Source organism: Coregonus lavaretus, assembly GCF_964263955.1.
Source record: "Coregonus lavaretus genome assembly, contig: HAP1_SCAFFOLD_491, whole genome shotgun sequence".
Classification (NCBI taxonomy): Eukaryota; Metazoa; Chordata; class Actinopteri; order Salmoniformes; family Salmonidae; genus Coregonus; species Coregonus lavaretus.
This window is the reverse complement of record NW_028165046.1, coordinates 67114-93549: the sequence shown is the minus strand read 5'-3', so window position 1 is coordinate 93549 and position 26436 is coordinate 67114. Positions and strand designations below refer to the sequence as shown.

Genomic DNA, 26436 nt, shown 5'->3' with positions numbered 1-26436 from the left:
ATGAAGGTTTAGGTTTCCAGGGTTAGATTAGTGCAGAAGTTGTCATTTGCTGAGTCAGTGAAGAAAGTAGAAGGAGAGGAGTTGTGGGAGTAGTAGATATGTACCAGTACAGAGGGATAGGACAACAAGTGATATATGCTTCAGTAAGATTGGATTTTTGGCATTTATAGCAATGGTTATCAACTGTACGGCAGGGATGGAATGTAAGTCGCAGAAAATATATGTTGTGGTGGCAGCTGCAGAGAGGTATTTGGGTGTGGAAGACTTGACGTCAGAAGAGTTACAGTGTGTGTTAACCCTCCCGTTGTCCTAGGGTCAAAATGACCCGCCACTGTGTTGAACCAACTTTATTTAATTTTTATATTTTTTGGATCATTTGTGAGAAGGAGGCAGTGATACTTTCTTTAAAGTCTCACTGCCTCCTTTTCACAAATGATCCCAAAAATATAAAAATTAAATAAAGTTGGTTCAACACAGTGGCGGGTCATTTTGACCCTAGGACAACGGGAAGGTTAAGTGGCGGTGTCCCATCCTGTTGGCCTGAAGTAGGACTAAATAGATTTAAATAGTGGAGTATGGTATTTTAATTTTGTAAAAAAAAAAAAATGAGTAGTGTTAGACGGCAGGGTCTTTTTTATTTTATTTTTTAAAGCAAAGTATAAGGGAGTTATACTCCAGTCTTGTAGGAGGCGGTAATGCAACATTGATTGGACGCCAACCGCCATTAAACCTCATCGAAGAAGATGTCATCTCTCTCTCTCTCTCTCAGTGCGGAAGTAGGAAGGGGGAATTCCTGGCGCAAACTAGCTCAGTCAGTGTCGCTTTGACAGCAGAAAGATACTTTAGCATAATGTCAAGGGACCTTATCGCTGGAGATTATTTTACAAGATTTGAATAGAAACACAACGTAAGAGTTGGTGTCAGTTACGGAAATACGCTTGGTCTGCGACAATCAAACCAGAGCTAGCTAGGTTAATTAACTGGCTAACTACGTCGAGAGCTATAGAGAAAAGGTAAGCTTTTCTTGACATCAAGTTAGCTAAACATGTCATTGGCTGGCCACTTGTTGTGCTAACTAGCTGACGTGATGGTCATGGCTAGCCCGAATTAGCCATGTTAGCTAGCTAGCTAGTCACAGTCTAGCTAACCTAACCAAATGAACGGTGTTGTTGACGGCTTTCTAGTTATAGGCTTTATATGACTGGTTGACTTGGAGATGGTTGGCAAGCGAGCTGACCGTGTTGAGAATGTCATTAGCTACACGGTCTGTAGTTAGCGGGTAACTTGCTAAGTAAAGATAGGTTAGCTAACTAGATATATAGGGCTCCCGAGTGGCGCAACATCTCAGTGATAGAGGCGTCAAACAGACCCGGGTTCGGTTCCAGGCTGGATCACAATCCGGCCGTGATTGGGAGTCCCATAGGGCGGCGTCCGGGTTTGGCCGGGGTAGGCCGTCATTGTAAATAATAATTTGTTCTTAACTGACTTGCCTAGTTAAGGTTAAATAAATACAAATAATCAGAAACCACCATGATGGAACTAGAAGCGAAAGTGAAAGGAACCTAGCTAGCTCCGAGCGGACTCCGAGCTATGTTTTCCATTAACTATTTTATTTGTTGTCGTCGACATTTATTAAGTTCTTATAGAAAATAGATGCGACAGTTGGCTGCTAGGGCGCGTTTCCATTTAACCAAATGTTGTGTTGATAAAAACCAACTGGACGTAATGACGACACCTGCAGTACAGTGTTGAATAAAAATGTAGTGGTTGAAGTGTTTCCATTACACATTTAGACAAATTGACCATAAATACATTGGCGAAAGCCTGTATGCCCTCCTAACTCATGTCTCATGTAGCCAGAAAAAGCCAGCATGGATAGCATTAATTGACTAATATTTGTAGGCTGGACAAATGACATTTTTAACGGTTTTTTTCTGATAACTAGTTAATTCCATTCGAAATGGAGCCCAGTTAAAAAAATATTACTATATGTCCCAGCTGCTTGCAGTAGTTTTGAAGTAATCGCGAAAAAACAGGTCATATTTTAGGGCATTTTTCACCCTGGCAGCTCCTATTAGTTCTATTGAGCACCGTGGAACCGCTTTCCAAACGCTCTATTCCCAGCCCATTGGCACAATGCCTGCGTTGCTATTACTGGCAATGAGACCTGCCCACGTTAACCCTCTAGGTTTACCTCATGTAACTTATTATTAACAAGGTTACAGCTACTTCGTGAGCAAGCTCACTGTTTGCCTGTTGTGGTGATCCATAGTGCTAGTGATGGCTGGCGCATAGCTATCAAAGTTAAACTTTTTCTTTGCATGATTAACTTTTTTTTTTTTTTTTTTGAAAGGTGTAAAACCTAAACAAAACGCATGTCCCTGTCCTCTTTTTCAAGATGTGGCCGATTTAAACAGCCAGAAGACATTTTTAAATAAATAAATAACATTTTCATTCTATTGTCCAGCCTAATATTTGCCAAAATCAAATAATTCTCATGTGTCAATGTATCGCCATGGTGAAACTTGCAATCATGTAGATCTGAAATAATTGGATGGTGAAACTTGCCAGCCAACCAGAAAAGCAAGGCGAAGCAATTCTGGCATTCTTGGAAGTCAGGACAATCATTTTTTTAACTATAAAAATAATGATTTTGCAAGAATTAGGCATTTAGAATTAAATGTGGAGTGGAACTTATAGTTACGTGATGACATCGCGTACCATCAAAAGTATTCGGCAATCATCAGTTATTGTCGCAATAAAGAAAGTTGAGACAAAATAAAAATATCACCCGTCAAACGTATAGAAATGTTGTCTGTCTTTTGGAACATTTCTCCAAATGCCGTTTCCATTAGACATGTTGCAATGATTTTTTTTGTTGCATCATTGCTTTTGTCGACTAAACCATGGGTCAATGGGATAATAAGGATGCATAATGTTCAGCAGCATGGTGCAGCCCCAGGCAGACGTAGCCCTGCAGTGGGAGATGGCGGGGGACGAGGGGGGCGTGGCTCTTCAGGTTCCTGCTGAGCTGGCAGCCAATGAGGTGGTGACTAGACTACTGGGAGACAACCAGCAGCTCCGAGGTAGGACACACAGACACATATTTTATTTGTATCCACAATGATGCACAGATTGTATGTGTGTGTGGTTGTTTTATTAATGCTATTTCTGTGTGTGTGTGTGTGTAGAGGCGTTGCGGCGCAGCAACCAGGCCCTGCGTGAGCGCTGTGAGGAGATGGAGGGATGGCAGCGGAGGTCTAGAGAAGAGAGGGAGTTCCTCAGCTGTCGTTTCCAGGAGGCCCGGGCTCTAGTGGAGAGACTGGCCAGGGAGAACCACAGCCTCACCAGCCTGGCCAGCCCCTCCAACCCTGGAGCTGACCAAGGCCTGCTGGTCAACGGCCCCAGCCAGGCCTCCAGCTCCAGCTCTAACGGAATTCTTGCTGGGGAGAGGAGGGGAGGGGACCAGGAGAAGAAGAGCTCGGAGGAGAGGAGGGGAGGGGACCAGGAGAAGAAGAGCTCGGAGACCAACGGACCTATGGCATCCTCTCTGGTCAGTACAGATAGATTGAGGGATGGATATAGATACAGTTGAAGTCGGAAGTTTACATACACCTTAGCCAAATACATTTAAACTCAGTTTTTCACAATTCCTGACATTTAATCCTAGTAAAAATTCCCTGTCTTAGGTCAGTTAGGATCACCACTTTATTTTAAGAATGTGAAATGTCAGAATAATAGTAGAGAGAATGATTTATTTCAGCTTTTATTTCTTTCATCACATTCCCAGTGGGTCAGAAGTTTACATACACAAATTAGTATTTGGTAGCATTGACTTTAAATTGTTTAACTTGGGTGAAACGTTTCGGGTAGCCTTTCACAAGCTTCCCACAATAAGTTGGGTGAATTTTGGCCCATTCCTCCTGACAGAGCTGGTGTAACTGAGTCAGGTTTGTAGGCCTCCTTGCTCGCACACGCCTTTTCAGTTCTGCCCACACATTTTCTATAGGATTGAGGTCAGGGCTTTGTGATGGCCACTCCAATACCTTGACTTTGTTGTCCTTAAGCCATTTTGCCACAACTTTGGAAGTATGCTTGGGGTCATTGTCCATTTGGAAGACCCATTTGCGACCAAGCTTTAACTTCCTGACTGATGTCTTGAGATGTTGCTTCAATATATCCACCTAATTTTCCTTCCTCATAATGTCATCTATTTTGTGAAGTGCACCATTCCCTCCTGCAGCAAAGCACCCCCACAGCATGATGCTGCCACCCCCGTGCTTCACGGTTGGGATGGTGTTCTTCGGCTTGCAAGCAACCCCCTTTTTCCTCCAAACATAACGATGGTCATTATGGCCAAACAGTTCTATTTTTGTTTCATCAGACCAGAGGACATTTCTCCAAAAAGTACGATCTTTGTCCCCATGTGCAGTAGCAAACCGTAGTCTGGCTTTTTTATGGCGGTTTTGGAGCAGTGGCTTCTTCCTTGCTGAGCGGCCTTTCAGGTTATGTCGATATAGGACTTGTTTTACTGTGGATATAGATACTTTTGTACCTGTTTCCTCCAGCATCTTCACAAGGTCCTTTGCTGTTGTTCTGGGATTGATTTGCACTTTACGCACCAAAGTACGTTCATCTCTAGGAGACAGAACGCGTCTCCTTCCTGAGCGGTGTGAAGGCTGCGTGGTCCCATGGTGTTTATACTTGCGTACTATTGTTTGTACAGATGAACGTGGTACATTCAGGTGTTTGGAAATTGCTCCCAAGGATGAACCAGACTTGTGGAGGTCTGCAATTTATTTTCTGAGGTCTTGGCTGATTTATTTTGCTTTTCCCATGATGTCAAGCAAAGAGGCACTGAGTTTGAAGGTAGGCCTTGAAATACATCCACAGGTACACCTCCAATTGACTCAAATGATGTCAATTAGCCTATCTAAAGCCATGACATCATTTTCTGGAATTTTCCAAGCTGTTTAAAGGCACAATCAACTTAGTGTATGTAAACTTCTGACCCACTGGAATTGTGATACAGTGAATTATAAGTGAAATAATCTGTCTGTAAACAATTGTTGGAAAAATTACTTGTGTCATGCACAAAGTAGTTGTCCTAACCGACTTGCCAAAACTATAGTTTGTTAACAAGAAATTTGTGGAGTGGTTGAAAAACATGTTTTAATGACTCCAACCTAAATGTATGTAAACTTCCGACTTCAACTGTAGATTAATTTGTTTTTTCCCCTCATCAATCTACACACAATACCCCATAATGACAAAGCAAAAACAGATTTTTAGAAATGTATTGACCTGTTTTGACTTTGTCATTATGGGCTATTGTGTGTAGACTGATGAGGAAAAATATGAATTTAATCAATTTTAGAATAAGTCTGTAACTTAACTAAATGTGGAAAAAGGGAAGGGGTCTGAATACTTTCCTAATGAACTGTATGTTACATGTTGAAATACGTATTTTAATTACTTCTGAGTATTTTGTATTACACTGGGCTGAACTACCCTCCAATGTATTTTGTAACAAGATACTTTAGAAAGCTGTAATTTCTAGTTTAAAAATACAAAAATAAATGTCTATACCATTCCTTCATAGCGGTTCACAAAATGATAAAGGATCTGAATACTTATGTAAATAAGGTATTTTTGTTTTTAAATTGTAATACATTTGCAAAAATTTCTACAAAGCTTTTTTTCGCTTTGTCATTGAGGTATTGTGTGTAGATTGATGAGGAAAAAAAGTTATTTAATATTTTTTAGAATAAGGCTGTAACGTAACAAAGTGGAAAAGGTCAAGGGGTCTGAATACGTTCCGAATGCAGTGTATGTATGTGGACACCCCTTCAAATTAGTATACGTTTCCACTCCACAATAACAGCACTTACATTCGACCGGGACAGCTCTAGCACTTTACTTGTTGTAAAGCTGGCATCCTATGACGGTGCCACGTTGAAAGTCACTGAGCTCTTCAGTAAGGCCAATCTACTGCCAATGTTTGTCTATGGAGATTGTATGGCTGTGTGCTCGATTTCATACACCTGTCAGCAACGGGTGTGGCTGAAATAATAGCCGAATACACTAATTTCAAGGGGTGTCCACATACTTTTGTAAGAGAGGGAGATATTCCGTGAGTATGCTCGCTTGTTTTTACGTTCTGTGTGTGTGTAAAGGGGAGTGTGTTTGGTCGTTCTGTGTGTGTGTAAAGGGGAGTGTGTTTGGTCGTTCTGTGTGTGTGTAAAGTATACTGTAAACGAACAGTATCAGTTTCAGTTAGTTGAGCGTACTAGCGCTTCGCCTGTCTACCGGAAGTTGATGCTGTTGCTATGCAACCTCTTGCTAGCATAACAAATGACTAGCTAGACTTTTTACGATTTCGGGTGGGTTTGTTCAATCTGGAGTGCCAGTGTGCGCTCTGGGCGTTCGTAAATCCAGAGCGTTGTCAGATTGTCAGTTCGTAAATTCTGAGCGTTTCGCTCCCGGAGCGTCAGGGTTGATCCGAGCGTTCAACGACAGTCAAGCACCCAAGCTAACTGGCTAACGTTGGCTTGCTACTTCTAGACACAAATGAGAGAACCTCACTCTGACCATTTTACTCGCCCTAGCAGAGCTGGTTAGGCTGTTTTCATGCTATCCAGAGCGTTGGTGACTAACTGTGCTGCTGGCAATCATTTAATGACGCTTTTTCTTGCCGACGTTCGTAAATTCCTCAGTTATTCTGCTCTCTGGCACACTCAGACGAGAGTGCTCTGAAATCGGAGTAGATAGCCAGAATTAACTATGTCCATTGAAACGCACAATGACTGTACCACTTAGCTAAGAATGATGTGAATAATCAAGTCAATAAACGTTGGATAGTTAGATAGCAGATAGTTAATATGCTGCCCGGCAAGTTCGATGTATTAGTAACCAACTAACGTTAGGTAACTACTAACATACCGGTACATACTGCTGTAATGCTATGTGGTTTCCTTAAGGATAGCGTAGCTAACAAATTGTCAGCCAACGTAACGTAACTTATTTGAAAAGTCATTACTATATTACATTGCTCAACATTTTGTTAACATTTGTCATAATTAGTTAAAGCAATGAATTTGTATCCGCTCTCGTCGGACTTCGGCTGCATGTTTTCCGCCATTTTCTTCAAATCTGAAAACGTTGCATTACGGGCCCTAAAAGAACGGAAATAGTGTCCACTGTTTGGATACGTCGTATTTTGGCGAATTTAGTAAGACATCCAGGAACATTTTGGCATACTAACTATATCCATACTATGACCAATAAGCATACTATATACTCAATTCATGTCACAGATAGTACGGTTAGTGCAGTCAGTATGGGTATTCGAACACAGCTAAGGAAAAAGGCTATTTTAGGGGGTTAGGTAAAATATGATTTTTTTATTGGAATACATTTTTGGTATCCACAAGGATAGTAAAACAAATGTGTGTGCGTGCAGGGTGAAGAGTCCCCTCCATCTCTCCCCTCCATCTCTCTCTGTGTCCCCTCCATCTCTCCCCTCCATCTCTCTCTGTGTCCCCTCCATCTCTCCCCTCCATCTCTCTCTGTGTCCCCTCCATCTCTCCCCTCCATCTCTCTCTGTGTCCCCTCCATCTCTCCCCTCCATCTCTCTCTGTGTCCCTCCATCTCTCCCCTCCATCTCTCTCTGTGTCCCCTCCATCTCTCCCCTCCATCTCTCTCTGTGTCCCCTCCATCTCTCCACTCCATCTCTCTCTGTGTCCCCTCCATCTCTCCCCTCCATCTCTCTCTGTGTCCCCTCCATCTCTCCCCTCCATCTCTCTCTGTGTCCCCTCCATCTCTCCCCTCCATCTCTCTCTGTGTCCCCTCCATCTCTCCCCTCCATCTCTCTCTGTGTCCCCTCCATCTCTCTCTGTGTGTAACAAATGGTTAACCTGAAGCGATATGCTTTACAACCCATCCTTTGTTTTTCCTTCTTTTGCTCCCTCGTTCCTTCTTTCAGTTTAATACGAGCTTGTATTCAGAGAAGCTGTTGCTTCTATAGCAACGTGGGGATATACTATTTCTCTTTCAACCTCCGGTCTCTTTCTCTAGCCCACAGGAGGAGGGAACGACTTTCTCCAGCTGCTGAAGACCCACAAAGAGAAGTTGGAAGAAGGGATGAGAGATCTGAGGAGGAGGAATGAAGAGCTGGAGGGAGAGAGGGAGGAGGGAGAGAGGGAGAGAGACTACCTTCGTCGCTCGGTTGAGCAACTCAGAACCAAACTGGTGTGTGTGTGTGTGGTGTGTGTTAGGGTCTTTCTATGCAAAAATTGAAGAAATTATAGCTTAAAAATGGAAGTTGTATTGAAGGATACAATTGTGTTCCTTAGACATGTGGTGTTACCGAGGAAACTGTTCAGCGTTCCGATGCCCCGCCCTCCTCTGACAGGTATGACATCATTTCCTCACAGTCATCATCACTTCCTGCAGTGTGCTGATGTTTCTGCCTCCTGTCTCCTCAGCTCCCACCTGGCCAAACTCACAGAGCAACTACAAGCCACGCAGGGCAGGTCAGTGTGTGTGTGTGTGTGTGTGTGTGTGTGTGTGTGTGTGTGTGTACACGTGTCTCACTATTTTGCCTTGTAGCTGTTATGAACTGTGATCCTAAATATGTTCCTGTGTGTGTGTTGTTCCTGTGTGTGTGTGTGTGTGTGTGTGTAGGTACAGAGAGCTGCAGGAGAAGTTAGATTCCCTCCAGAAGAGTTCAGCTCAGAGAGACAGAACTGAAGTGCTGCTTAAACAGAAGGACAAGGACTGTACCCAGGTACACACAAACACTCTGCACTCACTACACAAACACACTGCACTCACTACACACACACACACACACTGCACTCACTACACACACACACACACACACACACACACACACACACACACACACACACACACACACACACACACTCTGCACTCACTACACAAACACTCTGCACTCACTACACAAACACACTGCACTCACTACACAAACACACTGCACTCACTACACACACACACTGCACTCACTACACACACACACTGCACTCACTACACACACACACACACACACACACACACTGCACTCATTACACAAGTAACACTGAGTCCTACTGCATGGCCCTTTCAGTACTATCTGTGTGTGTGTAGCTGGCTAAGGATGGCGAGGCGCTGAAGGCCCAGGTGACGTCTCTTCTGGGAGAGCTGAGAGAGAGACAGAGCTGTTTGGACCGGAGCCAGCAGGACCGCAACATACTGGATGACAAGTACGTCAACGTGTGTGTGTGTTATGGCTGGGCGGCTTACCGTATTTTACTATATACCGGTACTGATGCACGGACCGGGTTGGGTTTTTACTTTACCTTGTGTAATGGTATTTCAGTTCGGTTTGTTAAATGTGATACGCCACTCCGCTGCATGTAATAATGTCCGTTTTTATAGTTCGCTCCGTTTGCTACTTGAGTTCTCTCTCCCTCTCCCTCCCTCTCTCTTTCCACAAACACCAAGCCCCTGGCACTCTCTGGCACTCTCTGGCACTCTCTGGCACTCTCTGGCACTCTCTGGCACTCTCTGGCACTCTCTGGCACTCTCTGGCACTCTCTGGCACTCTCTGGCACTCTCTGGCACTCTCTGGCACTCTCTCTCTGTCTGTCTGTCTGTCTGTCTCTGTCTCTGTCTCTGTCTCTGTCTCTCTGTCTATGTCTCTCTGTCTATGTCTCTCTTTCCACCAAGCCCCTGGCACTCTCTCTCTCCCTCTCCCTCTCTCTCTCTCTCTCTCTCTCTCCCTCTCTTTCTCCCTCTCTCTCCCTCTCTTTCTCCCTCTCTCTGTCTCTCTTTCCACCAAGCCCCTGGCACTCTCTCTCTCTGTCTCTCCCTCTCCCTCTCCCTCTCTCTGTCTCTCTCTCCCTCCCTCTCTCTTTCCACTAAGCCCCTGGCACTCTCCCTCTCCCTCGCCCTCCCTCTCTCTCCCTCCCTCTCTCTTTCCACTAAGCCCCTGGCACTCTCCTTCTCCCTCTCCCTCTCCCTCTCCCTCTCCCTCTCCCTCTCCCTCCCTCTCTCTGTCTCTCTCTCCCTCCCTCTCTCTTTCCACCAAGCCCCTGGCACTCTCCTTCTCCCTCTCCCTCTCTCTCTCTCTCTCCCTCTCCCTCTCCCTCTCCCTCCCTCTCTCTGTCTCTCTCTCCCTCCCTCTCTCTTTCCACCAAGCCCCTGGCACTCTCCTTCTCCCTCTCCCTCTCTTTCTCCCTCTCCCTCTCCCTCTCCCTCTCCCTCTCTCCCTCCCTCTCTCTTTCCACCAAGCCCCTGGCACTAAAGAAGGGCAGTGTTTGAGTCACAACAACCACTCAGTGACAGTCTGCATGGTCAGTCTGCATGGTCAGTGCTGCATGGTCAGTCTGCCTGGTCAGTGCTGCCTGGTCAGTCTGCCTGGTCAGTGCTGCCTGGTCAGTCTGTATGGTCAGTGCTGCAGATACAGTGCTGTGGTCCTCTGTAGCTCAGCTGGTAGAGCACGGCGCTTGTAACGCCAAGGTAGTGGGTTCAATACCCGGGACCACCCATACACACTTTTGGATAAAAGCGTCTGCTAAATGGCTTATTATTATTATTATTATTATTATTATTATTATTATGCTACGATGCGTCTTAATAGAAATCCACAAGTGTTCTATAATTCCACTATTAGTTTGTGTATCTTACCATCTGCAAACAGCTAGTTGGTATTTTCTCAGCAAGTTGTGGCTAAAATAAATAGTTTTAGCTGCTAATGCTAATCTCTAACTAGCTTGCTAAATGTACTGAGTCAGAGCAAACGTAGCTAGCTAGCTAATACAGCCTGGTGCCAGTGACGGTCTAGGTCAGCCTGTTTGTGTATATCACAGAGGAATCGGCGAAGCATGAATATTTTAGCTACATCCAAAGCTATAGTGAGAGAGAACATTTAATGTAACATGAATTAGGGTCCACTGGGAAACACTGACCAACACTTTGGTTCCTACCCTGTCACAATAACCCCTCCTTGGCTTTTTCATTCGTTGTCATGTCAAACAACACTGTATTCCAAGGGCCCAGTATATTCCAACTTTTGGTTGAGGTTTGATTGAACAGTATAAAACAATCAGTATGGGGGAAGAGCCATTTTTGAAATCATTTAGAATGTATGTGTTGCCACACTAGGGCCACACACTACTCATAAAGCACATTTACAACTTTTATTATTCAAAAACATCAAATACTGTCTCATACTGTAAAAAAATAACAAATACTGTGCTATGATATGTTGGCCATATCACCCAGCCCTAGTATGTGTTAACCAATAGCCTAAGCTTTAGCTATCTCAGTGAGCTCACACAGCACGGGCATGCAGACAACCCGGGTCCCAAACCCAAACCCATGTTCTGTTTGTTTAGAATCTGTACATGTGGTAGGGATGTGACGAAGGGAAAGACTTTCTTAACGTTTAAACTGCCATTTTGTCCATTTTTAAAACCCATAAGAAAATTCATAAAATTCCACGTGAATTCACAGTGCAGCTGTTAGCAACAGTTTGGGACTCAATGTGCGTCCCCTTTTCAGGTGGTCAATGTGCGTCCCTTTTCAGGTGGTCAATGTGCGTCCCTTTTCAGGTGGTCAATGTGCGTCCCCTTTCAGGTGGTCAATGTCGAGGCAAAACACACAGGCTTTTCGGTCAGTCAGGGATTTCCTCAACTTTGTTTAAACGTTCACACCCCTAGTGTGTGTGTGTGTGTGTGTGTGTGTGTGTGTGTGTGTGTGTGTGTGTGTGTGTGTGTGTGTGTGTGCAGGCTGAGCAGTGCTCTGGAGGCGTTGGCAGCATCAGAGAGAGAGATGGAACAACAGAGGAAGCAGCACTCTGTGACGGTAGACAAACTACTGCTGCAGACACAGAACCTAGAAACCGCCCTGAAGACTGACCGACTGGTTATTACTGAAGAGAGGTACACACACACAGAACCTAGAAACCGCCCTGAAGACTGACCGACTGGTTATTACTGAAGAGAGGTACACACACACACAGAACCTAGAGACTTCCCTGAAGACTGACCGACTGGTTATTACTGAAGAGAGGTACACACACACACAGAACCTAGAGACTTCCCTGAAGACTGACCGACTGGTTATTACTGAAGAGAGGTACACACACACACAACCTAGAGACTTCCCTGAAGACTGACCGACTGGTTATTACTGAAGAGAGGTACACACACACAACCTAGAGACTTCCCTGAAGACTGACCGACTGGTTATTACTGAAGAGAGGTACACACACACACAACCTAGAGACTTCCCTGAAGACTGACCGACTGGTTATTACTGAAGAGAGGTACACACACACAACCTAGAGACTTCCCTGAAGACTGACCGACTGGTTATTACTGAAGAGAGGTACACACACACAACCTAGAGACTTCCCTGAAGACTGACCGACTGGTTATTACTGAAGAGAGGTACACACACACAGAACCTAGAAACCGCCCTGAAGACTGACCGACTGGTTATTACTGAAGAGAGGTACACACACACACAGAACCTAGAGACTTCCCTGAAGACTGACCGACTGGTTATTACTGAAGAGAGGTACACACACACAGAACCTAGAAACCGCCCTGAAGACTGACCGACTGGTTATTACTGAAGAGAGGTACACACACACAGAACCTAGAAACCGCCCTGAAGACTGACCAATAATCCACATGTATTGTTCTTATAATAACACTTGTCCTTCTTACCTCCCTGTCTTCCAGGAGGAAACTAGCTCAGCTGCAGCATGCCTACACCTGTCTGTTTAAGGACTACGACTCCAAACTCAAGACTGAGGTGTGTGTGGCAGAGGGGAGGGGGGGGGGGTGGCAGGCAGAGGAGGGGGGGGGGTGGCAGGCAGAGGAGGGGGGGGGGGTGGCAGGCAGAGGAGGGGGGGGGGGCTAGCTATGCTTCATACCTTTGAGCTAAACACCAATACAAGACATGATGTAACTGCTGTAATGTGTGTCTGTATGACAGGAAGAGACAACAGTAACTAATAACACCATATGTAATGTGTGTCTGTAGGGAGGAGACATGTGTGGTCGTCTGGAGGAGGCAGAGAGAGCGTTGGCTCTGAAGCAGGACTTGATTGACAAGCTGAAGGAAGAAGTGGAAAAACACAGAGGATCTCTAGAGACCGTTCCTGTTCTCACGGCCCAGGTACACACACACACACACACACACACACACACACACACACACACACACACACACACACACACACACACACATTTTATCCCTCTCCAGATACACACAATGAGTGTAAACTAATGGTTGTAACATTGGTCATTGTCAGCCATGTACACAGGCTAAGACTAAAGCAAAGCAGCTAGATAATGTTTGGAGAACAAGGTACTGCTCTGTTTCAGCTGTTATGGTCAGTCTAGCTGTATGGAGGAGAAGGTACTGCTCTGTTTCAGCTGTTATGGTCAGTCTAGCTGTATGGAGAACGTACTGCTCTGTTTCAGCTGTTATGGTCAGTCTAGCTGTATGGAGAAGAAGGTACTGCTCTGTTTCAGCTGTTATGGTCAGTCTAGCTGTATGGAGAAGGTACTGCTCTGTTTCAGCTGTTATGGTCAGTCTAGCTGTATGGAGGAGAAGGTACTGCTCTGTTTCAGCTGTTATGGTCAGTCTAGCTGTATGGAGAAGGTACTGCTCTGTTTCAGCTGTTATGGTCAGTCTAGCTGTATGGAGAAGAAGGTACTGTTCTGTTTCAGCTGTTATGGTCAGTCTAGCTGTATGGAGGAGAAGGTACTGCTCTGTTTCAGCTGTTATGGTCAGTCTAGCTGTATGGAGAAGGTACTGCTCTATTTCAGCTGTTATGGTCAGTCTAGCTGTATGGAGAAGGTACTGCTCTGTTTCAGCTGTTATGGTCAGTCTAGCTGTATGGAGGAGAAGGTACTGCTCTGTTTCAGCTGTTATGGTCAGTCTAGCTGTATGGAGAAGGTACTGCTCTGTTTCAGATGTTATGGTCAGTCTAGCTGTATGGAGAAGGTGCTGCTCTGTTTCAGCTGTTATGATCAGTCTAGCTGTATGGAGGAGAAGGTACTGCTCTGTTTCAGCTGTTATGGTCAGTCTAGCTGTATGGAGAAGGTACTGCTCTGTTTCAGCTGTTATGGTCAGTCTAGCTGTATGGAGAAGGTACTGCTCTGTTTCAGATGTTATGGTCAGTCTAGCTGTATGGAGAAGGTACTGCTCTGTTTCAGCTGTTATGGTCAGTCTAGCTGTATGGAGGAGAAGGTACTGCTCTGTTTCAGCTGTTATGGTCAGTCTAGCTGTATGGAGAAGGTACTGCTCTGTTTCAGCTGTTATGGTCAGTCTAGCTGTATGGAGGAGAAGGTGCTGCTCTGTTTCAGCTGTTATGGTCAGTCTAGCTGTATGGAGGAGAAGGTACTGCTCTCTTTCAGCTGTTATGGTCAGTCTAGCTGTATGGAGGAGAAGGTACTGCTCTATTTCAGCTGTTATGGGCAGTCTAGCTGTATGGTGGAGAAGGTACTGCTCTGTTTCAGCTGTTATGGTCAGTCTAGCTGTATGGAGGAGAAGGTGCTGCTCTGTTTCAGCTGTTATGGTCAGTCTAGCTGTATGGAGGAGAATGTACTGCTCTGTTTCAGCTGTTATGGGCAGTCTAGCTGTATGGAGAAGGTACTGCTCTGTTTCAGATGTTATGGGCAGTCTAGCTGTATGGAGAAGGTACTGCTCTGTTTCAGCTGTTATGGTCAGTCTAGCTGTATGGAGAAGGTACTGCTCTGTTTCAGCTGTTATGGTCAGTCTAGCTGTATGGAGGAGAAGGTACTGCTCTGTTTCAGCTGTTATGGTTAGTCTAGCTGTATGGAGGAGAAGGTACTGCTCTGTTTCAGCTGTTATGGTCAGTCTAGCTGTATGGAGGAGAAGGTACTGCTCTGTTTCAGCTGTTATGGCCAGTCTAGCTGTATGGAGAAGGTACTGCTCTGTTTCAGCTGTTATGGTCAGTCTAGCTGTATGGAGGAGAAGGTACTGCTCTGTTTCAGCTGTTATGGTCAGTCTAGCTGTATGGAGGAGAAGGTACTGCTCTGTTTCAGCTGTTATGGTCAGTCTAGCTGTATGGAGGAGAAGGTACTGCTCTGTTTCAGCTGTTATGGTCAGTCTAGCTGTATGGAGGAGAAGGTGCTGCTCTGTTTCAGCTGTTATGGTCAGTCTAGCTGTATGGAGGAGAAGGTACTGCTCTGTTTCAGCTGTTATGTTCAGTCTAGCTGTATGGAGAAGGTACTGCTCTGTTTCAGCTGTTATGGTCAGTCTAGCTGTATGGAGGAGAAGGTACTGCTCTCTTTCAGCTGTTATGGTCAGTCTAGCTGTATGGAGGAGAAGGTACTGCTCTATTTCAGCTGTTATGGTCAGTCTAGCTGTATGGAGGAGAATGTACTGCTCTGTTTCAGCTGTTATGGTCAGTCTAGCTGTATGGAGGAGAATGTACTGCTCTGTTTCAGCTGTTATGGGCAGTCTAGCTGTATGGAGAAGGTACTGCTCTGTTTCAGCTGTTATGGTCAGTCTAGCTGTATGGAGGAGAAGGTACTGCTCTGTTTCAGCTGTTATGGTTAGTCTAGCTGTATAGAGGAGAAGGTACTGCTCTGTTTCAGCTGTTATGGTCAGTCTAGCTGTATGGAGGAGAAGGTACTGCTCTGTTTCAGCTGTTATGGTCAGTCTAGCTGTATGGAGGAGAAGGTACTGCTCTGTTTCAGCTGTTATGGTCAGTCTAGCTGTATGGAGGAGAAGGTACTGCTCTGTTTCAGCTGTTATGGCCAGTCTAGCTGTATGGAGAAGGTACTGCTCTGTTTCAGCTGTTATGGTTAGTCTTGCTGTATGGGGGAGAAGGTACTGCTCTGTTTCAGCTGTTATGGTTAGTCTAGCTGTATGGAGAAGGTACTGCTCTGTTTCAGCTGTTATGGTTAGTCTAGCTGTATGGAGGAGAAGGTACTGCTCTGTTTTAGCTGTTATGGTCAGTCTAGCTTTATGGTGGAGAAGGTACTGCTCTGTTTCAGCTGTTATGGTCAGTCTAGCTGTATGGAGAAGGTACTGCTCTGTTTCAGCTGTTATGGTTAGTCTAGCTGTATGGAGGAGAAGGTACTGCTCTGTTTCAGCTGTTATGGTCAGTCTAGCTGTATGGTGGAGAAGGTACTGCTCTGTTTCAGCTGTTATGGTCAGTCTAGCTGTATGGTGGAGAAGGTACTGCTCTGTTTCAGCTGTTATGGTCAGTCTAGCTGTATGGAGGAGAAGGTACTGCTCTGTTTCAGCTGTTATGGTCAGTCTAGCTGTATGGAGGAGAAGGTACTGCTCTGTTTCAGCTGTTATGGTCAGTCTAGCTGTATGGAGGAGAAGGTACTGCTCTGTTTCAGCTGTTATGGTCAGTCTAGCTGTATGGAGGAGAAGGTACTGCTCTGTTTCAGCTGTTATGGTCAGTCTAGCTGTATGGAGGAGAAGGTACTGCTCTGTTTCAGCTGTTATGGTCAGTCTAGCTGTATGGAGGAGAAGGTACTGCTCTGTTTCAGCTGTTATGGTCAGTCTAGCTGTATGGAGGAGAAGGTACTGCTCTGTTTCAGCTGTTATGGTCAGTCTAGCTGTATGGAGAAGGTACTGCTCTGTTTCAGATGTTATGGTCAGTCTAGCTGTATGGAGGAGAAGGTACTGCTCTGTTTCAGCTGTTATGGTCAGTCTAGCTGTATGGAGAAGGTACTGCTCTGTGTCAGCTGTTATGGTCAGTCTAGCTGTATGGAGAAGGTACTGCTCTGTTTCAGCTGTTATGGTCAGTCTAGCTGTATGGAAAAGGTACTGCTTCGTTTCAGCTGTTATTGTCAGTCTAGCTGTATGGAGAAGGTACTGCTTCGTTTCAGCTGTTATGGTCAGTCTAGCTGTATGGAGGAGAAGGTACTGCTCTGTTTCAGCTGTTATGGTCAGTCTAGCTGTATGGAGGAGAAGGTACTGCTCTGTTTCAGCTGTTATGGTCAGTCTAGCTGTATGGAGGAGAAGGTACTGCTCTGTTTCAGCTGTTATGGTCAGTCTAGCTGTATGGAGGAGAAGGTACTGCTCTGTTTCAGCTGTTATGGTCAGTCTAGCTGTATGGAGGAGAAGGTACTGCTCTGTTTCAGCTGTTATGGTCAGTCTAGCTGTATGGAGGAGAAGGTACTGCTCTGTTTCAGCTGTTATGGTCAGTCTAGCTGTATGGAGGAGAAGGTACTGCTCTGTTTCAGCTGTTATGGTCAGTCTAGCTGTATGGAGAAGGTACTGCTCTGTTTCAGCTGTTATGGGCAGTCTAGCTGTATGGAGAAGGTACTGCTCTGTTTCAGCTGTTATGGGCAGTCTAGCTGTATGGAGAAGGTACTGCTCTGTTTCAGCTGTTATGGTCAGTCTAGCTGTATGGAGGAGAAGGTACTGCTCTGTTTCAGCTGTTATGGCCAGTCTAGCTGTATGGAGAAGGTACTGCTCTGTTTCAGCTGTTATGGTCAGTCTAGCTGTATGGAGGAGAAGGTACTGCTCTGTTTCAGCTGTTATGGTCAGTCTAGCTGTATGGAGGAGAAGGTACTGCTCTGTTTCAGCTGTTATGGCCAGTCTAGCTGTATGGAGAAGGTACTGCTCTGTTTCAGCTGTTATGGTTAGTCTTGCTGTATGGGGGAGAAGGTACTGCTCTGTTTCAGCTGTTATGGTCAGTCTAGCTGTATGGAGAAGGTACTGCTCTGTTTCAGCTGTTATGGTCAGTCTAGCTGTATGGAGGAGAAGGTACTGCTCTGTTTCAGTTGTTATGGTCAGTCTAGCTGTATGGAGGAGAAGGTACTGCTCTGTTTCAGCTGTTATGGTCAGTCTAGCTGTATGGAGGAGAAGGTACTGCTCTGTTTCAGATGTTATGGTCAGTCTAGCTGTATGGAGGAGAAGGTACTGCTCTGTTTCAGCTGTTATGGTCAGTCTAGCTGTATGGAGGAGAAGGTACTGCTCTGTTTCAGCTGTTATGGTCAGTCTAGCTGTATGGAGAAGGTACTGCTCTGTTTCAGCTGTTATGGTCAGTCTAGCTGTATGGAGAAGGTACTGCTCTGTTTAAGCTGTTATGGTCAGTCTAGCTGTATGGAGGAGAAGGTCCTGCTCTGTTTCAGCTGTTATGGTCAGTCTAGCTGTATGGAGAAGGTACTGCTCTGTTTCAGCTGTTATGGTCAGTCTAGCTGTATGGAGAAGGTACTGCTCTGTTTCAGCTGTTATGGTCAGTCTAGCTGTATGGAGGAGAAGGTACTGCTCTGTTTCAGCTGTTATGGTCAGTCTAGCTGTATGGAGGAGAAGGTACTGCTCTGTTTCAGCTGTTATGGTCAGTCTAGCTGTATGGAGAAGGTACTGCTCTGTTTCAGCTGTTATGGTCAGTCTAGCTGTATGGAGAAGGTACTGCTCTGTTTAAGCTGTTATGGTCAGTCTAGCTGTATGGAGGAGAAGGTCCTGCTCTGTTTCAGCTGTTATGGTCAGTCTAGCTGTATGGAGAAGGTACTGCTCTGTTTCAGCTGTTATGGTCAGTCTAGCTGTATGGAGAAGGTACTGCTCTGTTTCAGCTGTTATGGTCAGTCTAGCTGTATGGAGGAGAAGGTACTGCTCTGTTTCAGCTGTTATGGTCAGTCTAGCTGTATGGAGGAGAAGGTGCTGCTCTGTTTCAGCTGTTATGGTCAGTCTAGCTGTATGGAGGAGAAGGTACTGCTCTGTTTCAGCTGTTATGGTCAGTCTAGCTGTATGGAGGAGAATGTACTGCTCTGTTTCAGCTGTTATGGTCAGTCTAGCTGTATGGAGGAGAAGGTACTGCTCTGTTTCAGCTGTTATGGTCAGTCTAGCTGTATGGAGGAGAAGGTACTGCTCTGTTTCAGCTGTTATGGTCAGTCTAGCTGTATGGAGGAGAAGGTGCTGCTCTGTTTCAGCTGTTATGGTCAGTCTAGCTGTATGGAGAAGGTACTGCTCTGTTTCAGCTGTTATGGTCAGTCTAGCTGTATGGAGAAGGTGCTTTTTTTCTATAATAATAATAATATGCCATTTAGCAGACGCTTTTATCCAGATTCATGCGTGAATACAACCCACTACCCTGGCATTATAACCACCATTCTCTACCAACTGAGCGTCCATGTATCTGTGACCTTTTAAAATTTGAATCCCTTTTGATTCTAATGGGATGTGTGTTAGGCTGAGATCTACAAGGCAGACTTCCTAGCGGAGCGGGAGGCCAGAGAGAAGTTGAACCAGAAGAAGGAGGAGCTTCAGGACCAGCTGAACAGAGCACTGGCTGAGATGGAGCGTCTGAAACAGGAGGGGACCTCACGGTAACACACACACACACACACACACACACACACACACACACACACACACTGGAATGGGATTTGTGGATTCAAATAATGTTTTTAAAGTGTGTGTGTGTGTTTCAGGGCTCGGATGGAGGAAATGCAGCAGAGACACCTGGAGGTCTTCAGACCACCACAACCAGGTATACACCCCCCCCCACAACCAGGGACACACACATCCCCCCCCCACAACCAGGGACACACACACACACACCCCACAACCAGGGACACACACACACTCCCCACAACCAGGGACACACACACCCCCCACAACCAGGGACACACACCCCCCCCCACAACCAGACACCCCCCCCCCCCCCCCCCCGCAACCAGGTCAGAGCGTGTGAGCACAGCACTCTAAATAGTCTACATGTCATATTAAACAGGATATAAACACTCTAAATAGTCTACATGTCATATTAAACAGGATATAAACACTCTAAATAGTCTACGTCATATTAAACAGGATATAAACACTCTAAATAGTCTACATGTCATATTAAACAGCATATAAACACTCTAAATAGTCTACATGTCATATTAAACAGGATATAAACACTCTAAATAGTCTACATGTCATATTAAACAGGATATAAACACTCTAAATAGTCTACATGTCATATTAAACAGGATATAAACACTCTAAATAGTCTACATGTCATATTAAACAGCATATAAACACTCTAAATAGTATACATGTCATATTAAACAGGATATAAACACTCTAAATAGTCTACATGTCATATTAAACAACATATAAACACTCTAAATAGTCTACATGTCTTATTATACAGCATATAAACACTCTAAATAGTCTACATGTCATATTAAACAGGATATAAACACTCTAAATAGTCTACGTCATATTAAACAGCATATAAACACTCTAAATAGTATACATGTCAAATTAAACAACATATAAACACTCTAAATAGTCTACATGTCTTATTAAACAGCATATAAACACTCTAAATAGTATACATGTCATATTAAACAGGATATAAACACTCTAAATAGTCTACATATTAAACAGGATATAAACACTCTAAATAGTCTACATGTCTTATTAAACAGGATATAAACACTCTCTAAATAGTCTACATGTCATATTAAACAGGATATAAACACTCTAAATAGTCTACATGTCATATTAAACAGCATATAAACACTCTAAATAGTCTACATGTCTTATTAAACAGGATATAAACACTCTAAATAGTCTACATGTCATATTAAACAGGATATAAACACTCTAAATAGTCTACATGTCATATTAAACAGCATATAAACACTCTAAATAGTCTACATGTCTTATTAAACAGGATATAAACACTCTAAATAGTCTACATGTCATATTAAACAGGATATAAACACTCTAAATAGTCTACATGTCATATTAAACAACATATAAACACTCTAAATAGTCTACATGTCTTATTAAACAGCATATAAACACTCTAAATAGGTCAGGAGACAGACAGGGAGCCTAAGAAGGAACAAAAATGAATTATTTAGGATATATTGTTTAAATAATTTCAAGGCTATAACCTACAAAGAAATACATTGTGAAGCATTTGCTAGTGCAACACACTAGACTGGTAGGGACAGAAAGCGCTCAACATTTAAACAATATTTAGTTGTATTAAATCATTATAGTCTATAAAATTGAACCAAACGTTTGAGATCAGATGTTTTGTTTTTGCTACAATGACACGCTTAGTTATCTACCCACCTCGTTCCTTCCTTTTAGCATGTGCACGTAGCAAGGACTCCATCATGCTTTCAGGATACGTGTCTTTTCAGATTCCACCATGATTATTTAGTTGTGGACACTACATCACCACACTCCCTCTCCTGCTCTTGGTCCTCATCTTTATAAGTCATCTTGATTTAGCACCTGTGTGTTCTATCAGTTTCTTCATGAATATATTTAGTGAACTCCATGACAGTAGCTAAAGCAAAGGGGCTGTAGCAGCACACAAGTAGACTAGAAGTGCATGCTGGGCCGGGCCCTGAGCTGGTGAAGTGAGTGGTGCTGAAGCACGGTGGACCAGAAGGCCTTTTTTACGCTGCTGCTACTCTGTTAATATATTTAGTGAACTCCATGACAGTAGCTAGTGAGGGGTGCTGAAGCACGGTGGACCAGAAGGCCTTGTTAACAGCTACTCTGTTAATATATTTAGTGAACTCCATGACAGTAGCTAGTGAGGGGTGCTGAAGCACGGTGGACCAGAAGGCCTTTTTTACGCTGCTGCTACTCTGTTAATATATTTAGTGAACTCCATGACAGTAGCTAGTGAGGGGTGCTGAAGCACGGTGGACCAGAAGGCCTTTTTTACGCTGCTGCTACTCTGTTAATATATTTAGTGAACTCCATGACAGTAGCTAGTGAGGGGTGCTGAAGCACGGTGGACCAGAAGGCCTTTTTTACGCTGCTGCTACTCTGTTAATATATTTAGTGAACTCCATGACAGTAGCTAGTGAGTGGTGCTGAAGCACGGTGGACCAGAAGGCCTTTTTTACGCTGCTGCTACTCTGTTAATATATTTAGTGAACTCCATGACAGTAGCTAGTGAGGGGTGCTGAAGCACGGTGGACCAGAAGGCCTTGTTAACAGCTACTCTGTTAATATATTTAGTGAACTCCATGACAGTAGCTAGTGAGGGGTGCTGAAGCACGGTGGACCAGAAGGCCTTGTTAACAGCTACTCTGTTAATATATTTAGTGAACTCCATGACAGTAGCTAGTGAGTGGTGCTGAAGCACGGTGGACCAGAAGGCCGACGCTCCAGCGTTTTGAGTCTCGCTCTATTTAAGGGCTTTATTGGCAAAGCAAGTGAAATAAACAATACATATTAACAGTAAACATTACACTCAGAAGTTCCAAAATAATAAAGACATTTCAAATGTCATATTATGTCTATATACAGTGTTGTAACAATGTGCAAATAGTTAAAGTACAAATGGGAAAAGAAATCAACATAAATATGGGTTGTATTTACAATGGTGTTTGTTCTTCACTGGTTGCCCTTTTCTTGTAGCAACAGGTCACATATATATTGCTGCTGTGATGGCACACTGTGGTATTTCACCCAGTAGATAAGGGAATTTATCAAAATTGGGTTTGGTATGTGTAATCTGAGGGAAATATGTGTTTCTAATATGGTCATACATTTGGCAGGAGGTTAGGAAGTGCAGCTCAGTTTCCACCTCATTTTGTGGACAGTGTGCACATAGCCTGTCTTCTCTTGAGAGCCAGGTCTGCCTACGGCCTTTCTCAATAGCAAGGCTATGCTCACTGAGTCTGTACATAGTCAAAGCTTTCCATAAGTTTGGGTCAGTCACAGTGGTCAGGTGTTCTGCCACTGTGTACTTTATGTTTAGGGCCAAATAGTTGTCTCTCTGTCTCTCTCTGTCTCTCTGTCTCACTCTCTCTCTGCCTCACTCTCTCTCTGTCTCTCTCTGTCTCTCTCTGTCTCTCTCTGTCTCTCTCTGTCTCTCTCTGTCTCTCTCTGTCTCTCTCTGTCTCTCTCTGTCTCTCTCTGTCTCTCTCTGTCTCTCTCTGTCTCACTCTGACTCTCTCACTCAAATTCAAGCTGCTTTATTGGCATGAAAAACAGTGTCAATATTGCCAAAGCAACAATGTATACATTGTAATAAAATAATGAAAAATAATAATATAAAATGGTAGTAAATAATACAACTAAAGAAAAATAAATAAAATGGTAACAGTTAATAGTAGAAATATTACCATCACCCCTACTACCATCATCATTACTACTACTACTACTACCACCACCATCATTAAACTGATATCATTACCATCACCCCTACTACCATCATCATTACTACTACCACCACCATCATTAAACTGATATCATTACCATCACCCCTACTACCATCATCATTACTACTACTACTACTACCACCACCACCATCATTATACTGATATCATTACCATCACCCCTACTACCATCATCATTACTACTACTACTACCACCACCATCATTAAACTGATATCATTACCATCACCCCTACTACCATCATCATTACTACTACCACCACCATCATTAAACTGATATCATTACCATCACCCCTACTACCATCATCATTACTACTACTACTACTACCACCACCACCATCATTATACTGATATCATTACCATCACCCCTACTACCATCATCATTACTACTACTACTACTACCACCATCATTAAACTGATATCATTACCATCACCCCTACTACCATCATCATTACTACTACTACTACCACCACTATCACTACCGTCATTAAACTAGTACCGTTACCATCACCCCTACTACCATCATCATTACTACTACTACTACCACCACCATTAAACTGATATCATTACCATCACCCCTACTACCATCATCATTACTACTACTACTACTACCACCATCATTAAACTGATATCATTACCATCACCCCTACTACCTGTACCACTACTATTTGGAACAATAATAATAATAATAATAATAATAATAATAATAATAATAATAATAATAATAAATATGTTACTATTTACTATGCAGATGTTATTATTCAGTGTCCCTCAGGCTATGGCAGGCAAATGTAAATACATATTTGGCTGCAAGAGGAGCCATTGCTCCTTCGCCCATGAGTATTTTTAGTTTTTCTTCTGGGTTTGAAGTTAAAATTTGGAATAAATGTATTAACTTCTGCGAACACTGAATATCTTGGTGAGGAATATTATCACAGTAAAGGAGGATTTTCTCTCTCTCTCATTCCCAGGGGCCTTTAACACGACCCCTTCCTCCTTCCGCAGCGTGGGATTGTCTGCAGGGGGAGTGGCTGGAGGCGGGGCTGAGGAGCTCCCTGACTACCGCTGTCCAAAGTGCCAGTACCAAGCCCCGGACATGGACACACTGCAGATACATGTCATGGACTGTATCCAGTAACACACACACACACACACACACACACACACACACACACACACCTTTAAACTCTCTCTCCCTCCCCCTCTCTACCATATACAGTCCCCTTTTAAAGTATTCACCCCCCACACTCACACCATCCCTCTCTCTCTCCCTCCCTCCACATCCCTCACCCTCCCTCCATATCCCTCTCTCTCTCTCTCCCTCTCTCCCTCCATATCCCTCTCTCTCTCCATATCCCTCTCTCTCTCTCTCCCTCCCTCCATATCCCTCTCTCTCTCCATATCCCTCTCTCTCTCTCTCTCTCCCTCCCTCCATATCCCTCTCTCTCTCTCTCCCTCTCTCCCTCCATATCCCTCTCTCTCTCCATATCCCTCTCTCTCTCTCTCCCTCCCTCCATATCCCTCTCTCTCTCTCTCTCTCTCCCTCCATATCTCTCTCTCTCCCTCCATATCCCTCTCTCTCCCTCCATATCCCTCTCCCTCCCTCCATATCCCTCTCCCTCCCTCCATATCTCTCTCCCTCCCTCCATATCCCTCTCCCTCCCTCCATATCCCTCTCTCTCTCTCTCTCTCTCCCTCCATATCTCTCTCTCTCCCTCCATATCCCTCTCTCTCCCTCCATATCCCTCTCCCTCCCTCCATATCCCTCTCCCTCCCTCCATATCCCTCTCCCTCCCTCCATATCCCTCTCTCTCCCTCCATATCCCTCTCTCTCCCTCCATATCCCTCTCCCTCCCTCCATATCCCTCTCCCTCCCTCCATATCTCTCTCCCTCCCTCCATATCCCTCTCCCTCCCTCCATATCCCTCTCCCTCCCTCCATATCCCTCTCTCTCTCTCTCTCTCCCTCCCTCCATATCCCTCTCTCTCTCTCTCTCTCTCTCCCTCCATATCTCTCTCCCTCCCTCCATATCCCTCTCCCTCCCTCCATATCCCTCTCCCTCCCTCCATATCCCTCTCTCTCCCTCCATATCTCTCTCCCTCCCTCCATATCCCTCTCCCTCCCTCCATATCCCTCTCTCTCCCTCCATATCCCTCTCCCTCCCTCCATATCCCTCTCCCTCCCTCCATATCCCTCTCCCTCCCTCCATATCCCTCTCTCTCCCTCCATATCCCTCTCCCTCCCTCCATATCCCTCTCCCTCCATATCTCTCTCCCTCCCTCCATATCCCTCTCCCTCCCTCCATATCCCTCTCCCTCCATATCTCTCTCCCTCCCTCCATATCCCTCTCCCTCCCTCCATATCCCTCTCCCTCCATATCCCTCTCCCTCCCTCCATATCCCTCTCCCTCCCTCCATATCCCTCTCCCTCCCTCCATATCCCTCTCTCTCCCTCCATATCTCTCTCCCTCCCTCCATATCCCTCTCCCTCCCTCCATATCCCTCTCCCTCCCTCCATATCCCTCTCTCTCCCTCCATATCTCTCTCCCTCCCTCCATATCTCTCTCCCTCCCTCCATATCCCTCTCCCTCCCTCCATATCCCTCTCCCTCCATATCTCTCTCCCTCCCTCCATATCCCTCTCCCTCCCTCCATATCCCTCTCCCTCCCTCCATATCCCTCTCCCTCCCTCCATATCCCTCTCTCTCCCTCCATATCCCTCTCCCTCCCTCCATATCCCTCTCCCTCCCTCCATATCCCTCTCCCTCCCTCCATATCCCTCTCCCTCCCTCCATATCCCTCTCCCTCCCTCCATATCCCTCTCCCTCCCTCCATATCCCTCTCTCTCTCTCTCCCTCCCTCCATATCCCTCTCTCTCTCTCTCCCTCCCTCCATATCCCTCTCTCTCTCTCTCTCTCCCTCCATATCCCTCTCCCTCCATATCCCTCTCTCTCTCTCTCCCTCCCTCCATATCCCTCTCTCTCTCTCTCCCTCCCTCCATATCCCTCTCTCTCTCTCTCTCTCCCTCCATATCCCTCTCTCTCTCTCTCCCTCCCTCCATATCCCTCTCCCTCCATATCCCTCTCTCTCTCTCTCCCTCCCTCCATATCCCTCTCCCTCCATATCCCTCTCTCTCTCTCTCCCTCCCTCCATATCCCTCTCCCTCCATATCCCTCTCTCTCTCCCTCCCTCCCTCCATATCCCTCTCCCTCCATATCCCTATCTCTCGCTCTCTCCCTCCCTCCATATCCCTCTCTCTCTCTCTCTCCCTCCCTC

The 26436-nt window shown here is 45.0% G+C and overlaps 1 protein-coding gene and 1 long non-coding RNA gene across 2 annotated transcripts; both read left to right on the top strand.

The window, feature by feature from the left end:
- Window positions 1-788: 788 nt before the first annotated feature.
- LOC311116361 (NF-kappa-B essential modulator-like) lies at window positions 789-24403 on the top strand. Its single transcript, XM_084191448.1, has 14 exons — window positions 789-1013; window positions 2947-3086; window positions 3192-3553; window positions 8077-8250; window positions 8355-8413; window positions 8487-8534; window positions 8686-8788; window positions 9148-9263; window positions 11793-11945; window positions 12753-12825; window positions 13057-13191; window positions 19204-19340; window positions 19446-19504; window positions 24134-24403. The coding sequence occupies exons 2-14, from the start codon at window positions 2948-2950 to the stop codon at window positions 24298-24300; spliced, it is 1725 nt and encodes a 574-aa protein (XP_084047574.1). The 5' UTR covers window positions 789-1013; window position 2947; the 3' UTR covers window positions 24301-24403.
- Window positions 13247-14211, top strand: LOC311116359. The gene is made up of 3 exons (XR_014611404.1): window positions 13247-13533; window positions 13582-13977; window positions 14023-14211. It is a non-coding gene; the product is annotated as an uncharacterized lncRNA (long non-coding RNA).
- Window positions 24404-26436: the final 2033 nt, after the last annotated feature.

Coding starts and splice junctions, on each gene's coding strand:
- LOC311116361 (XM_084191448.1), top strand. CDS start 2,948: ATGGTGCAGCCCCAGGCAGACGTAGCCCTGCAGTGGGAGATGGCGGGG. Junction 8,535..8,685: donor CTACAAGCCACGCAGGGCAG/GTCAGTGTGTGT, acceptor GTGTGTGTGTAG/GTACAGAGAGCTGCAGGAGA. Junction 12,826..13,056: donor ACTCCAAACTCAAGACTGAG/GTGTGTGTGGCA, acceptor GTGTGTCTGTAG/GGAGGAGACATGTGTGGTCG.